Genomic DNA, 14,783 nt, shown 5'->3' on the forward strand with positions numbered 1-14,783 from the left:
GGATGTAGATAAACAGTACCAAAGGCATTTGATACTACCTAGTGACCAGATATGTGGGCAGTTTTATGAATCTCTGACCATATAGTTTTGCCACAGATTTAGCCATTGGCCAGGTGGCAAACGATAACGTAGAGAGAGACTACCCAAACATTGTGAAGATTAAATTAAAATTGTCACATAATGCTTGGGTCTAAATAAAATGCACAATTTCAAGGGGATATGGTACAACATAGTAAAGGAAAGTCCTGCTTTGCATAGAAAAGCATTGATTTTATAATGAATAAAAAGGGGACTATAGTTCACTCAAAGAAAAAGTATCTCTTTATAATGCTGCTATACTGCATTCACTAGAATGAAAATAAAGCCGCCTTGGTTAAAAGCCACAAGAATACTTATCTGCTGTCACCACATCCTCATTCAAGTGGTTTAATAACATAATGTGATACTACCAGCTTCTTCCTGTTTTTCAATGTTAAAAGAACTATACAAAAAGTAAAGTGCAAACTTTATACTGGTATTTGAATGATCACATCCCCCAGATGCACAAGTGCATTAAAGTGTTGGACTATTTCTGGAATTGATTTCAACAGGAAGTTATTGTACTCCTACAGATTAAAAGGATGGAGGAGCTTAAAATTTCCTTTTAGCATGATGAAGACAGCAGCATTAAGACTATTTGCGGTTGGTATTAAATTTCACATAATATGAAATGAACATTCCCTTTAAAGGCTAACTCTGCAACATGAACATGTTTGAATTTCATCTCAATATGATAACAGTAATACCAAAAAATTAAAGTGTTTTAAAGTAATGAAAACATAATGTACTGCTGCCCTGCACTTGTAAAAACTGGTGTGTTTGCTACAGAAACACTACTATAGATCATATAAACAAGCTGCTGTGTATTTAACATTTGGCACAGGTTAAATCTTTTAACAGATAACCCCAGTATGTTCTACAGAGCTGATCTGCTGTGTAACCTGAGCCTTTTCTCCTTTGAATGGCTGCCCCCATGGCTACACAGCAGCTTATTTATATAAACAATAGTAGTGTTTCTGAAGCAAACGCAGCAGTTTTACCAGTGCAGGGCAACATTACATTATATTTTTATTACTTTAAAACACTTATGTTTTCTGATGTTACAGTTCCTTTAAGGAATGAATGTAGGGTATGGGGGGTTAGGTAACAAGGGGAGGATTACAAATACAGGGAGAGAGTGAGAACATGAGATTGTTAAAGATTGTGAAGAGTGATGTAATTATTTCAGAAACAGTACAATAATTTTAATTGAATGGATTTAGAGTTTATTTTTTGAGATGAAGCATATATTTAATATTAGTTTTCACAATAGTTCTCCTTTAAACATGGAACCTACTTTATAAATAAATGAGACTGTCTACTACTCCCAGATTGTGAACTGAAACTATTCATGTGTGCAGGGTGATAGCAATACATTTCACTTACTTCATCCATCCAGGGTATATTTTTAAAATTTCACGCTCCTTTGGTTTCGCACTTAGGATCCAAGCTTCAGGGGTAGCCTCCTTGAACACAGATCCAACTTTGCCATCCTCCATTGCACCATTTCTGTTTATAATGTCATCACTAACTAAAGTCTGCTGTGTCAGAGTCTGAAGTTCATATTCCTGGGGGTCATCTGGAATGTAGTAAGCTCTCAGAGCAGCCTCCTGTGAACATGGTGCATATGAAGTATTTAATTTCTTCTCCTTTACATCTCCTTTACATTAAGCTATGTATTGAACTCATGAATAGACCACAGATGGCATATTTATAATCAAAACACTAGTGACATTTTTGCTAGCACGGATAAAAGGGTTTCACAAAGACTGACCAATTATGTTGCAATGTTTAATGTGACTTTTGTAAACCAATAAAAACTTAAGTTACAAAAAAAAAAAAGACTGACCAATTTGTTTGTCTTTCAAGCCACAATTAGGCTATGGTAAGACATTTAAACCCCTCATACTACAATCAAATATATTAGTCAGTTTCTTACCTACATACTCATATGGCTCTGGGTGCCTAGTGTTTGAGATGTCTTGTGCAGCATTCACATAATCCATTAAATTTCTCCACAATTACTCTCCCTCCAACCCTACTAAAAAGCATAATGGCTACTGACTATGTTGCAGTTCAATCTTCTTTTTCACCCATGTACAAGTACTCCATTCTGAAATCCATTGACTATATAGGGTTCACATGTCCTTGTAAGAGATGCAGATGTACTCAAAGGAGTTGTTCACCTTCCAAACAATTTTTCATTCCAGTTGTTTTCAGACAGTTCACAAGAAATAAATATCAAAATCTAAGTTCAATGTTCATGTCTCTGGTGTTTGGCAGCTCAGTAATCTAGGAGCAGATTCTGAACTGTTACAATTTGATCAATTTAATTGATACAATTAGCTGATACATTTCACAGCAGTATCTTTGGAATATTAGCAAATATTGCATCAATTCAAACAGCTGCCTTTAAAGGAACAGTTCAGTGTAAAAATACAAACTGGGTAAATAGATAGGTTGTGCAAAATGAAAAATGTTTCTAATATAGTTAGTTAACCAAAAATGTAATGTATAAAGTCTGGAGTGACTGGATTTGTAACATTACAGAACACTACTTCCTGCTTTGCAGCTCTCTTGGTTTCCACTGATTGGTTACCAGGCAGTAACCAATCATTGACTTCAAGGAGGGCCACATGGGTCATACCTGTTGCTTTTGAGCTGAATGCTGAGGATCCATTGCAAATTCACTGAACAGTTATGTCCCATGTCGCCCCCCCCTTAAAGTCGCTGACTAACTCAGAGTTAAAGAGCTGAAAAGCAGGAAGTAGTTTTCTACATCCAGCCACTCCAGCCTTTATAGATTAAATTTTTGGCTAACTAACTATATTAGATACATGTTTTATTTTGCACAGTCTATTTACGTTTTTATTTTTACACTTAACTGTTCCTTTAACAAAACTCAAGACACTCAGCCCAGCACTAGGGATGCAGGTCAACAAATCTTCAACCCGCATCTGGCCCTGTACTACCCACACCCGACCTGGCCTGCTACTCTGTCTGACTTATTTATAAATGCAGGGCACATTTTTACCTGGGCAGTAACCCAGGCAACCAGAGGTTTTCTTTCATTGCTCTACCTGCAGATAGCTGCAAAAAAGCCACTCGCTGATTGGTTGCTATGGGTTACTGCCCAGGTGCAAATTTGCCCTGTGTTTATAAATGAGCCTGTGTCTTCTTATATATCTATGCCTGCAGGGCTTGCACACGTCTATAAATAAGACAGTGCCTGATGCTAAGTGTGGCACAGTAAGGTCACGAGCCAAATAGTTTGTGAGAGTGACGGCCCGCGCATCTCTATTCAGCAGGATCAAAGATAAAAAATATATCTACAAACCGCCCCCTCAGAGCTGCCACAGAAAGACATAAGAAGGTGAAAAATGTAATTTTACTCTTCAATATTAGAAAAACGGTCACAAGTAGAAAATAGAAAGTAATTGGAAAAAGTCTTTATTTCTGGTGCTCTATCTGAAACCAATTGAACTGAAAAAGTGTTTGAAGGTGAGCAACCCCTTTAACCACTACCAGCAACCTAAATTTCTCATGGGTACAATTGTATAGGTATTACAAAGTATTGACCTTATACTTGATGGTAACTAAGTGATCATAAATCTTTATTGGTATTAAAGCAATCCCATTTGGTTTATTTAATGTTTAAATGTATTTTTTTGGTCTCAAGATATGCTGATTCCATATTTTTATTAAAAAAAACCTTTTCAGCAAAGGCCCAGGTACAAAACATTCAGTATAAAAGATCCCATAACAGTACTTTCCGGTGACTAACTCCATGTCAGTACGGTCATCCATCTTCTGGTGGTTTTAGAAGTTGGTTACAAAGGCACCAATTGGAGGGTAGGGTTGGTCTTTAAAAGATTTAGGAGTGTCCTTCTGATGGGAGCAGAGGGGAGGGGGGAGTAATGACATGGAATTCACAATTTTCCTTTTTCTGTGCGTTCAATGGTGAAAAAATTATGAACCTCAAGTAGAAGTGTTTATCCTTTTTCCTTATGAAATAACAAAATGTATTTCTAGCTGGCTATAAGGAGTTCAGATGGAAGCTCATGTGAATTGAAGAAAGTCACATTACCACTACTTCTTCACTCTTTGCAATCCTTGGTACTGAGATTATTCTGGGCTGGTTGCGCTTCACAGCATCATGACCATCATAAATTTTTAAACTTTGTTTGGCTAAAATGAAAGGAAACAAATGTTAAACCGATTTTTAAGAAAACATTTTTAAGAAAAAATAACGTGACTGCATAGTGTTTTGCAACTGTACTGTACTTAGCCAAGAACTGAATCTATTTTTTGCATTTGTATGCTACCCTATGCTTTGTAAATTAGTCTAGTTATCTCAACTGATTAAAGGTGGAGGTAGTAAAAAACAAAAAAAAAACTAGAATCCATTTTCTTTTTTCTTTATTTTCTGAAAAGGAGCAATTTCACTCTGATAGGAATGGGATCCTTTATCCGGAAACCTGTTATCCAGAAAGCTCAGAATTAAGGAAAGCTCGTCTCCCATATAATTCTTTTTATCCAAATAATCCACACACATGCAGAGTGAGCGCAGCAGAGTGAGCGCAGCAGAGTGAGCGCAGCAGAGCTCACGGGCGCAATCTTCTTTTCTTCAGTAATATTCGTGTCTTCTTCCTCCCCTTCAGCATTTATCGTCTCTTTTCGCGCATGCGCAGTTGTCGCGAGCCGGAAGATTGCTCCAACTGCACATGAGCCATTACTCTAATCACTTCACGAAGCTTACCGAAGAGAAGAAGATGGCGCCCGTGAGCTCCGCTGTGCTCACTCGGTCACAATTTCAAGAGGGGACAGAATTCTGGGGCAAGACTATGCAGGGGGGAGGCAGGGAGGGGGGCCAACGGAGGGGGGTCAGTGGGGACTTAATATTGCAACGGGTTTAGTTCTCCTTTAGAGGTCCCAAGTATTCTGGATAACAGGTCCCACACATCTATACAAGACCCAACATTAACTTATTCAGTTTAAATAAGCATATCAAATAAAATATGTACAGTATTTGCAGAAAAGAAAATACTTTTTTACAACTGACTGTGGGAATAGCTAACCCAGTTTGAGTCCTACATAATACAAAGAATGAGGTTAGGTGAAATGAAAGCACACATTGTCTTAGTTTCATAATACTTGCTACATGGATATAAATAGAAACAATTTCTCTCAGGACCATTTACCCTGCTTAAAAGGATTTCCGGACACACAAAAGAGGAGGAGTGTCCTAGGAAATTAAATCCATAGACTACACAAAGTGTTGTTATTGGCTTTCCTGTATTAAACTATTTCCAAATTACTGTGCATCCTTCCCTTTCTGTCCACATTTATAGATACACAACTCCATTATTATTGTTATATGTGTTCCCCTTTCTTGAAACTGATGTCAGTGTTACTGTAGGATATCCTGCTCTACTTCTGAGAGTGAACTTGCAAGACCTATAGTAGTTCTGATCATGTTTTTCCAGTTAAAGTTGGAAAGAAGTGCAGAAACAATACTCATATAAAGATCTGCAGCTGGAAAAAACTCTGCTATAACCAGGGGCAGCCAAGCCAGTCAGTCGCCATAGGCAGCTTGGCTGGCCACCTTCCTCCCCATACTCCGTGCATGTGCAGTGATGTTGTTCGGGAGGGCACGTTAAGAAGAGAGCAGAGCAGAGGGATCAAATTAACCCAGACTATGGGTATACAGAAGAATCTTCAAAAGGAACCTCCCCAGCGCCCCCCTTTTTTTGCGCCCTAGGCAGTTGCTGCTTACCCCTAGTTATAACCAGGTCCGGACTAAGAATTAAAATAGACCCTGGTATTTCATGTATACAGAGGCCCAATCAGCCCACACAGAGGCCCAAACAGCCCTTACCAGCCCACTAAATACTGACTGCATATGGCACCTTATAGCAGCCCCTCAGGGCCTGGTTATAACTATAGCTTTCACATTCAACAGTAAAGCAGAAGAATAGTTATAGGTCATCTCCCAATGTATTTTTCATTGTGTTTTAAGAAATAAATCCATTGCACCAAAGTAATCAAAAGATAGGAACAAATCATTTGCTGTACAGATGTTTTACAGCAGCTTTCTCTTTAATATAGTTCAAGCCATTTGAGCTGCTACCGGCCATTGAAATTGGGAAGCCAAAAGGTACCCAAAGTCAAGCCTGTAAATCTTCTTTGCATGTAAAGGGTGATTGATGTTGACAGGTGCCAAGTTCCTACTTCACAGAAGTAAGGAGCACCAAGACTGTGTAGTCTTTTGCAAATTCCAGATTTATGCAGATAACCATGAAGTTGCTTAATGTAGCACTCTTACTTGGTCTGTATAGCTTACATTTAAATGCCTTGAAATAACAGGTAACGTTGCAAAATACATCAATTGAAAAATGTGCAGACTTTTCATGAATTTTAATGGTTTGGAACAATCCCCTAAGCCTAGCCCACTGCTCTCCTTCTGATCTGTCTGACTACTTTGCTGAGCTGGCTGACTACAGTTACTTAGTATCAGCAGCCATCTGTCCTTAGCCTGAACCCTCCAAACCCCACAATTCCTTGCATATGTGATTTCAATAAGAAATGGAACATCTCAGTGCAATGCATTGGGGGTTATGTAGTTCCTGCATACTATGTGTAAGCTGTGGAGAAGTTGTTACAATTTGTAACATCAGTGTTTAGTCCCTCCTCCCCTGCCAGGATTTTAAATGATGCAGAAAGAGAACTGTTAAACAGCTGGATTGCAGCATAGAAAATGGCATTTATTCATACTTTTTATGTGGGCCTCTTTATCATATTTTGATTTGGAACCCGGAGTTTCCCTTTAATAAGCACTACCAATGAAAAGAGTCATCCCATTTCAATTGCAAATCATATGGATCGCAGGATAGATTATGGGGTTCTGGACATGGCATTTTCATCATGCCATCATAGGTGTAAACCATACTGTGGTGATAAAAATACCTTGTATTTTACTTCCCCTAAAACATAAACAGTGGGTGAACTCAAAGCCCATTGGCATCACACTTTGCCGAATAACCATCGGAGTCAGTAAAATGGAGATAACCAAAGACCACCAAAAGAGATGTACAATGTTCCAGGCCAACTGTTTTCCCTCTCAGATGCTTATTGGTTTGCTTCCACACACAGGCCAAGAGATAGATCAAGTAAAGAATGGACATTTTAGAGTCAAAGGAGCAAATTCACTAAGCTGCGAAGCGCCGAACGCTAGTGTTAATTCGCTAGCGTTTGGCATTTTCGCTACTGCGCAAATTCACTAACGAACGCTGGCGTAGTTTCGCTAGTGTTACTTCGCAACCTTACGCCAGGCGAATCTTCGCTAGCGCCGAAACTACGCAAATTCACTAACTTGCGCAGTGTACTGAACGCTACCTTTTACGCTAGACTTCCTTCGCCACCTCAGACCTGGCGAAGCGCAATAGAGTAGATAGGGATTGTTTCAAAAAAAGTCAAAATTTTTTCTAAGTCCCAAAAAACGCTGGCGTGTTTTCTACATGATGGCTGATAGGCTGAAAAAGATCGAAAATTTTTTGGGGCTCCCCTTCCTCCCCCCTACATTTCCTGACTCATGGCAACTTACCTAGACAGTGGGCACATGTGTAGGGCAAAATAAAATTTTTATTTGCTGATTTGAAGGTTTTCTAGGCATTTGTAGTGCAGATACGTGTTCCTCCATTGAAATTTGAATTTCGCGCCGTATGCAAATTAGCCTTCGCTAGCGTAACTTCGCTTTATATAGCGAATCAACGCTAGCGCAACTGCGCAAACTTACGCTACCCCTGTGCGCAACTTCGGATTTTAGTGAATTTGCAGAGCCGTGGCAAAACTACGCCTGGCGAAGTACGGCGAAGTGCGGCGAAGTTGCGCCTTGTAGCAACTTCGCATCTTAGTGAATTTGCCCCAAAGACTACAGGCTGACAGTTTTTATACAGGTCACAGAAATCAACAATGACATATACTAACCTTATATTTTTTGAGATAGTACATTATTTAAAAGCAAAAAAAGTTCACATTTTGCAGCCTCAGTTATGTGGTGGCAACTGTTTGATAGAATTTGCTTGTGCTTTGCATACAGCACTCCATTTTGAGTGATGGATAAGTTTCTTTCAGTAAGAAAATAGCTGCAACTACTACTACTACATTTATACAAGATACAAAGCACTCTAGTTATGGTTTTGGAAATGTGTTTAAGTTTCACATTCTTTATTTTGAATATCTGAATTCTCTTCTTCTCTGAACATTTCTCCCAACTTTGTTAGAATTTTTGGTATTGGTACAAACCAATGATGAGTGATAATGAAGATAAGCTTGATTATATCAGAAATGGTACAGAATTTGTAATTGATATTATCTAGAAAGCTTCTTATTTCAGTATTGGATCCAAACCCTAAAGACACTCCTTCTTGAAGGACTCAACGAGGTCTTAGAGAAAATGTATTAAATATCAACCCCCATAATCATATCCGTTCTGTTCCGTTAACACTTTTAGTCAGTCCTCTCTTTTATGGTTCTTTTATATATTTTTTTAACGTATTTTTTTACGTATTTACGACCTACAGTCTCATGTTTTTACTGTGAATAAACAATATATATTTTATTTTTGAGTCAAACTTCCAATGTTTTAGAACATTGGAATATGGTTATTATTCAGGCATCATGCACTATGGCACTCCATTTTAATAACCTGCCCTGATATAAATTAAAAAAAAATATTTTTTTTTTTCTTTTATTCTTCTCCGATTTTATAGCCGCTTGCCCACATCAATATGATCAACACTCCCCTATTTCTTATATGTGTACCCTCACGCACTTTTATGTACCTATTTCACTACTCTGTCCCATCCAACATGGCGGCTAAATAACCCCCACACTGCCCCTCCCAACATGGCGACTATTTACTTTCTATACTATAGTATTGAACCTTTTGTATTAACCCCGCCCCCCTATGATGCACTTCCTGTTTGTAAGATGCTGGTTCCCCTCCAAACTCTCACTATAAAAGACACTCAGGCGTCCTTTGCCGGCACAGAGGCACTAAGTGTGTATACTACTGCCAGATGGTGAGTCTTGTTATTTATTACCACACACCAATTTATGCCTTATCTGTTTTGTTAGTTATGACTTTATATTAACTTTGCAGCCCCACTACGTTGTTGCTCACTGCACTTCCTTTTTACCCTATTTACTGCACTTCACCTGTATAATTGTTGTATCCTCTAATACCTATCAACCTTTACATTGGTATACCCCAAAACCCCCCCATTTTTTTAATAGCTAACCAATCCCTGCACCATACCTTTATCCCAGAATAATGACTACCATACATATTTTTGTAATACTAAAAAAGCTTTTGTTTTGATGAATAAGCATACAGCATACTATTTGTCACTTTGGTCTCTGAAATTCACAGCTGTAACTCCTATGTTTATTGCCTGAAGAAGCGGGTCTGAGCCCGTGAAACGTGTTGCACTGATTGGAGTTCGTTAATAAATTTTGACTGCTTAATTACAGTCGTTTTGTGTCTGCTTGGAGGAGGTAAGTCCACTACTGCCTCCTCTGATTACCAAGTTTTGGTTTTTAAACTCGTTTATATCCTTTTATTCTTTTGGCGCCTCTGTTCTTTTTATACAATACTAAGTCCACCCTGGGTGGAGGGTTGATACCCTTTTTCTATCTACAGAGAGTGACTTCTTCTTTCAAATCTTTTTATTAGTTGCAAAAACAGCATATACTTTTCTCATAACAAAGTTTTTTTATGCATTCGTAGATATAGAAAATGTGTATCCTCCTACGCAGAGGGGATTATAAGCACAACATACAAATGTCTTGAGAGTGAAGGAAGAGCAACGGCTCCGGACACTCCACATAGCGACATATCAGGAAACATCATGTAGTATAAGCAAAGAGTTTATGTTGCATAAAAAAACAAAATAAAAAGAGAACTAAACAATATACCGAAGCAACCGTGTCCGTGTTCATTAAATTGTCAACAATTAGTTCAGGTTTGAAACTGCCTTAAGTTCCATCATATAGGTTTCAATTTAGTATAAATCACTTGATAAGCCAGGTACAGAGTGGTACAGAGACATTGGAAGATGGAAAAAACCTGCACTAGACAAAGTTTAGCGTATACTGGCATAGTGCATCCAGGGAGTCCAGATCTTAGTAAAGGTGGAATAGGTATCAGTAGATATACTCAATAATCTTTCATTTACCATTATCCAATTCATTTTTAAGCGAAACATAACCATAGGAATAGAAGTTTTTTTCCATGAGGCAGCAATAGTTTGTTTCGCTGCTACAAAAACAAACTGTATCAACTTGCGATGATATTTATCCGAAAGTGGAATATTGGTATTGAGTAAGACCATCTTAGGGTCTTTTCGAAGCCTAACTCCCAGTATTGAATCTATCAATGTGAATATCCTGGACCAAAATCTGAACGCCTGTCTGCACTGCCACCAAACATGTAACATAGTGCCGTCCATTCCACAATTTCGGAAACAGAGGGGGCTGACAGCGGGATAATATTTATGTAGTTTGGTAGGAACCAAGTACCATCTAGAGATCACCTTGTATAGAGTTTCCTGCGCCAATGTATTTATGGAGGATTTGGCTGTATTCACCCACGTTTGTTGCCAGGAGGCATCGTCTATTATATTACCCAGATCCCGTTCCCACTGAGTAGTATATTGTGGAGGGGAAGTAATTGCTGAATTTAAAATGTCCTTATATAACATAGATATTATACCCCCACTACAAGGGAACTTAACACACATTTGTTCCCAAGCGGAAGAGGATAGGATATCAGCACATCCTTTAGTCACTTCAGTCAGAAAATGCTGGATCTGAACATAGCGAAAGCTTTCCGCTCGTGGAGGATTATACAGGTCGACTATCGTGGACCATTTCCTGAGGCCTTGCAAGCCAAAAAACTGAGTGACATATAGCATGTTGTGAGAATGCCACCAATGAAAATCAGTACCTTGTAGACCTGGTCGAAAAACAGGGTTACCAAGAACAGGCATAGCCGGACAATGGGGTGATTTTAATGGAGTTCTTAATATTACTTGGTCCCATACAGCCAGCGCCATTTTTAAAATTGGAGTGGAAGCGATGGGCCGTTTACTTTTGGAGATCCAAGGTAACACTGCAGGGTTAATCGGCTTGAGCAGTGTGGCTTCTATTTGAGCCCATAATGGGAGGATAGGTCTATAAAAATGAATTAACGGCGCAATTTGCGCCGCTTGAAAATAGAAAAATATGTTAGGGACACTCAGGCCACCCCTATTCCTGGGTAAAAAAGAGGTATTTCGGGCCAAACGTGATTTTTTCCCGGCCCAAATAAAATTCGCAAATTTTTGTTGTATTTTGTGTAATTGGGATTTTGCAATTTCAATAGGCAGAACGCGGAAAAAATATAATAGTTTAGGTAAAAGAACCATCTTAATTGCATTTATCCTTCCGAACCATGAGATATGCAGTTTAGCAGAGAGTGACTTCTTAATCCTGAGTGGGGTCAGGACAATCTCCCCACCTGCCTTTACAGTGGTTGCCTATTGGTAACCTTGGTTTGTGAGTATATGTTATCTACTCTTATTTCATTATCCCTTACCAATACATATTACACTATTGGGGCTCTTGGTGTTCCTTTTGTTTATTCTTATTTCAGTATGATGAAGCTTATATTAAATTTTCATTTTCGTGATGGTTCCCCTTTAAGCACAAAACTGGTTAGGCAAGAACAAAGAAAACACATGTTACATTAATTCCTAATGAATGGTTTACAGTAGACTTTCCCAAAGACCTGGGATTAAGGTATTATCTAAATATAGAGAAAGTAGTAATGCAAAGCCAAATACTGTATGCAAACTGGTTAAAATTAGTTTGTGTTATAAAAAAATAAAATCCTGAATGTCACTGCTTCATCAACAAGAACAATCAATGAGAGCAATGTTATATTAAAAGGACATACACTAGGAACATTATTCCACCCTAATAATAATGAAAAATGTGTTAATTCTGGTATCTAGTTGGAAATAGTGTGAAAAATACATGGTTTTACATTTCAAAACACTCTACTAACAATAGCCCCAAAATACAATATTGTATTTATATTAGGCAGGGATGCAAAGATCCCATGAATGCAAGTGCTGCAAATGTATGGATAAAACATAAAATGCCCAAAATGTCCAATAGTTGTTTGAAAAGCAAATGTTCACCTGTCTAATGCCCTTACCAAATGAGCAGATATTTCTGTGTATGACCAATTTCTTCATGTTCTCATGAAGACAATACAGATCTGCTTAGCGAGTACTACAAACCTTGTCGACTAAGAAAATGAAAAAAAAAAAAAATCCTCAACAACATTAAGCTAAGTCTTAAAGGGTAACTATTACTCCTTTGGACATCTAAACTAATCCTCTTATTGTGAATAGTAACACTGCAGAATACAGTGTGCCAAGTTTTTGATGCTGCCATTTTGTTTAGGGAAAACATTTACTCATATAACAAAAATGTAAGCAACACTCTGCATTCACATACACATACTTGAATCAGCAGATGCAGGTGTTTCTTTTACAGATCCTTGAGTTATTCCATCATTTTCATTATCTTCATCTGCAAATGAAAATACGCAGAAGTGAGCATAGGATAATCATGTACCCCCACAGCAAAAACATAGCTCCTCCTCCCAATGACCAGATCATTCAAGTCCTCTGCCATCCACTGTGTGCAGGGCCAGATTTACATAGCAGTCACCCTTAGGCCCGGGCCGCTGCCGTTCATCGCCCCATCCCCTCCCCTTCCTTTGTGAACATGCACAAATTTTCAGTATTGGGTCCGGAGTACTGGGGATTGGTGCACAAGAAATTTTAAAAATTATTGTATCTCCTTTGAATTCCCAATGCTCCCAAACCAATGCGGGTGTGGTTGAGTGGAATGCCGCCCCCCTAAAATTCTGCCGCCCTAAGGCCCAGGCTTTTGTGGCCTTTACACAAATACAGGCCTGACTGTGTGCTCAGTTCCCCTTATGCCCCATGGGTTACAAAAGTCATAAATTTAAGACTCTTCCCACTCATCTCCACAGTATGCCAGGAAACTATAAGGGGCAGATTTATCAAGGGTCGAATTGAAAATTCGAAATTAAAATTTTCAAATTTTCAAAACTGTCAAATTAGACTAGGGAATTATTCAAATTTGATTCAAGTTTTAAAAACTTGAATTAGATTTTCGAGATTTACCATACTCCCTTTAAGTACTCTGATTCGACTATTCAACACCTAAAACCTGCCAAATTGCTGTTTAAAGGAGAACTATAGCTTAACTGAAGAAGTTGGTAGAAATGATATGATGTACATTATGTTTTGGTCTTCTGTATCAGCCCAAGGCAACCACAGCCTTTAGCAGCAAAGATCTGTGTCTCCAAAGATTCCCCCGTAGCTCCCCATCTTCTTTTCTGCTGATTCAATGCACATGCTCTGTGCTGCTGTCACTTACTGAGCTTAGGGACTCACTCACAATATATAGTACACATAAAATAGAAATGTCACAATATAAGGCTGATTAGTAATTAATATAGATAATAACTACATGGCAGCACAGAAACCTGGGCAATTAGCATCAAAATTTAATAATCAGCCCTGTAGCATCAGTTTATATTACAGACAAACCTCATTTTCTGATGGATAATTTGTGATGACCCCTAAGCTTAGCTTCTCAACAGCTGCTCAGAGCCCACTGAGCACGTGAGTGTCACAGACACTTTTCAAGATGGTGACCCCTTGTGACAAGTCCTGGATCATTGCTGCTATTGAGAAACTGAAACTTTTTGCTGGTGCAATAAATTCTGTATATAAAATATGGCATTTCTAGACACATTCATTTTTAGGTTTTAGTTTTCATTTAAGTCAATGGGAGAGGTCCAGGGATCAATTTGGAGTTGTTTGCAGCCTTCCTGACATCAATTTTTTTCAGGTAGAGTTTTCAGGTAGATTTAATTAATTAGAGTATGAAAAATTAGATTTTTTTTAATACATTTCGATTGGTCGAATTTCGAATTTATGGGAGTTTAGGGGAGTTTTTAAAAACTCACATGAATTCGAAATTTGACCTTTGATAAATGTGCCTCTAAAAGTCAAGGGCTAAAGGGGTCTGATGGATAGATTTGCATAGAAATGCGAAATGAAAAACGGGAGAAGGTTTGCAAGAAGGTTTACTGAACAACACAAGCAACAGTCTGGTAGTATCAGTGCTGCCTTTCTCAATTAACAGTCCTGAAAGCAAAATGCAGTTTAGAAATACTCTTTGGTAGCTCTTCCTTATAAGCCCCTTCACATGGAGGCTGCTATTCAGCATTATGCTGATTTTTGTCAAATAGGGCACTAGCTAGTAGAATTCACAATGCCACCTCACAGTGTGTAAAATGTAAATAAAAGGCAAGAATGTGCAGACTGCCTGTGTTAGGCTGTGCTAGATTCAAAAGGGACAGGCAGGGGGAGGCACATAGGCATACCCTCTAACCGCCCGGCAGAAGACGCATATATAGTCCCTGCGCTTACTACTCACTCTAAGGCAGGAAGTAAGGACAGGTCTGGGATGCAACTTTGGCTCTGCAGGGAGCACCGGATCAAAACTCCATCGCTCTCTGAAAAGAGCAAAGATTGCCTCATATTTGTGGTTAG

General features: G+C 38.6%; 1 protein-coding gene across 1 annotated transcript in view; it reads right to left on the reverse strand.

Moving 5' to 3' along the window:
• Positions 1 to 14,783, reverse strand: part of dgkq.S (diacylglycerol kinase theta S homeolog) — a 96,497-nt gene that overhangs the window by 24,555 nt on the left and 57,159 nt on the right. The window contains exons 7-9 of the mRNA XM_018239916.2: positions 12,652 to 12,720; positions 4,166 to 4,266; positions 1,465 to 1,688 (exon numbers count right to left, since the gene is read on the reverse strand). Coding sequence (XP_018095405.1) covers positions 1,465 to 1,688; positions 4,166 to 4,266; positions 12,652 to 12,720 — 394 coding nt within the window. The remainder of the gene's footprint in view (positions 1 to 1,464; positions 1,689 to 4,165; positions 4,267 to 12,651; positions 12,721 to 14,783) is intronic.

The sequence above is a fragment of the Xenopus laevis genome, chromosome 1S (genome assembly GCF_017654675.1).
Source record: "Xenopus laevis strain J_2021 chromosome 1S, Xenopus_laevis_v10.1, whole genome shotgun sequence".
NCBI lineage: Eukaryota > Metazoa > Chordata > Amphibia > Anura > Pipidae > Xenopus > Xenopus laevis.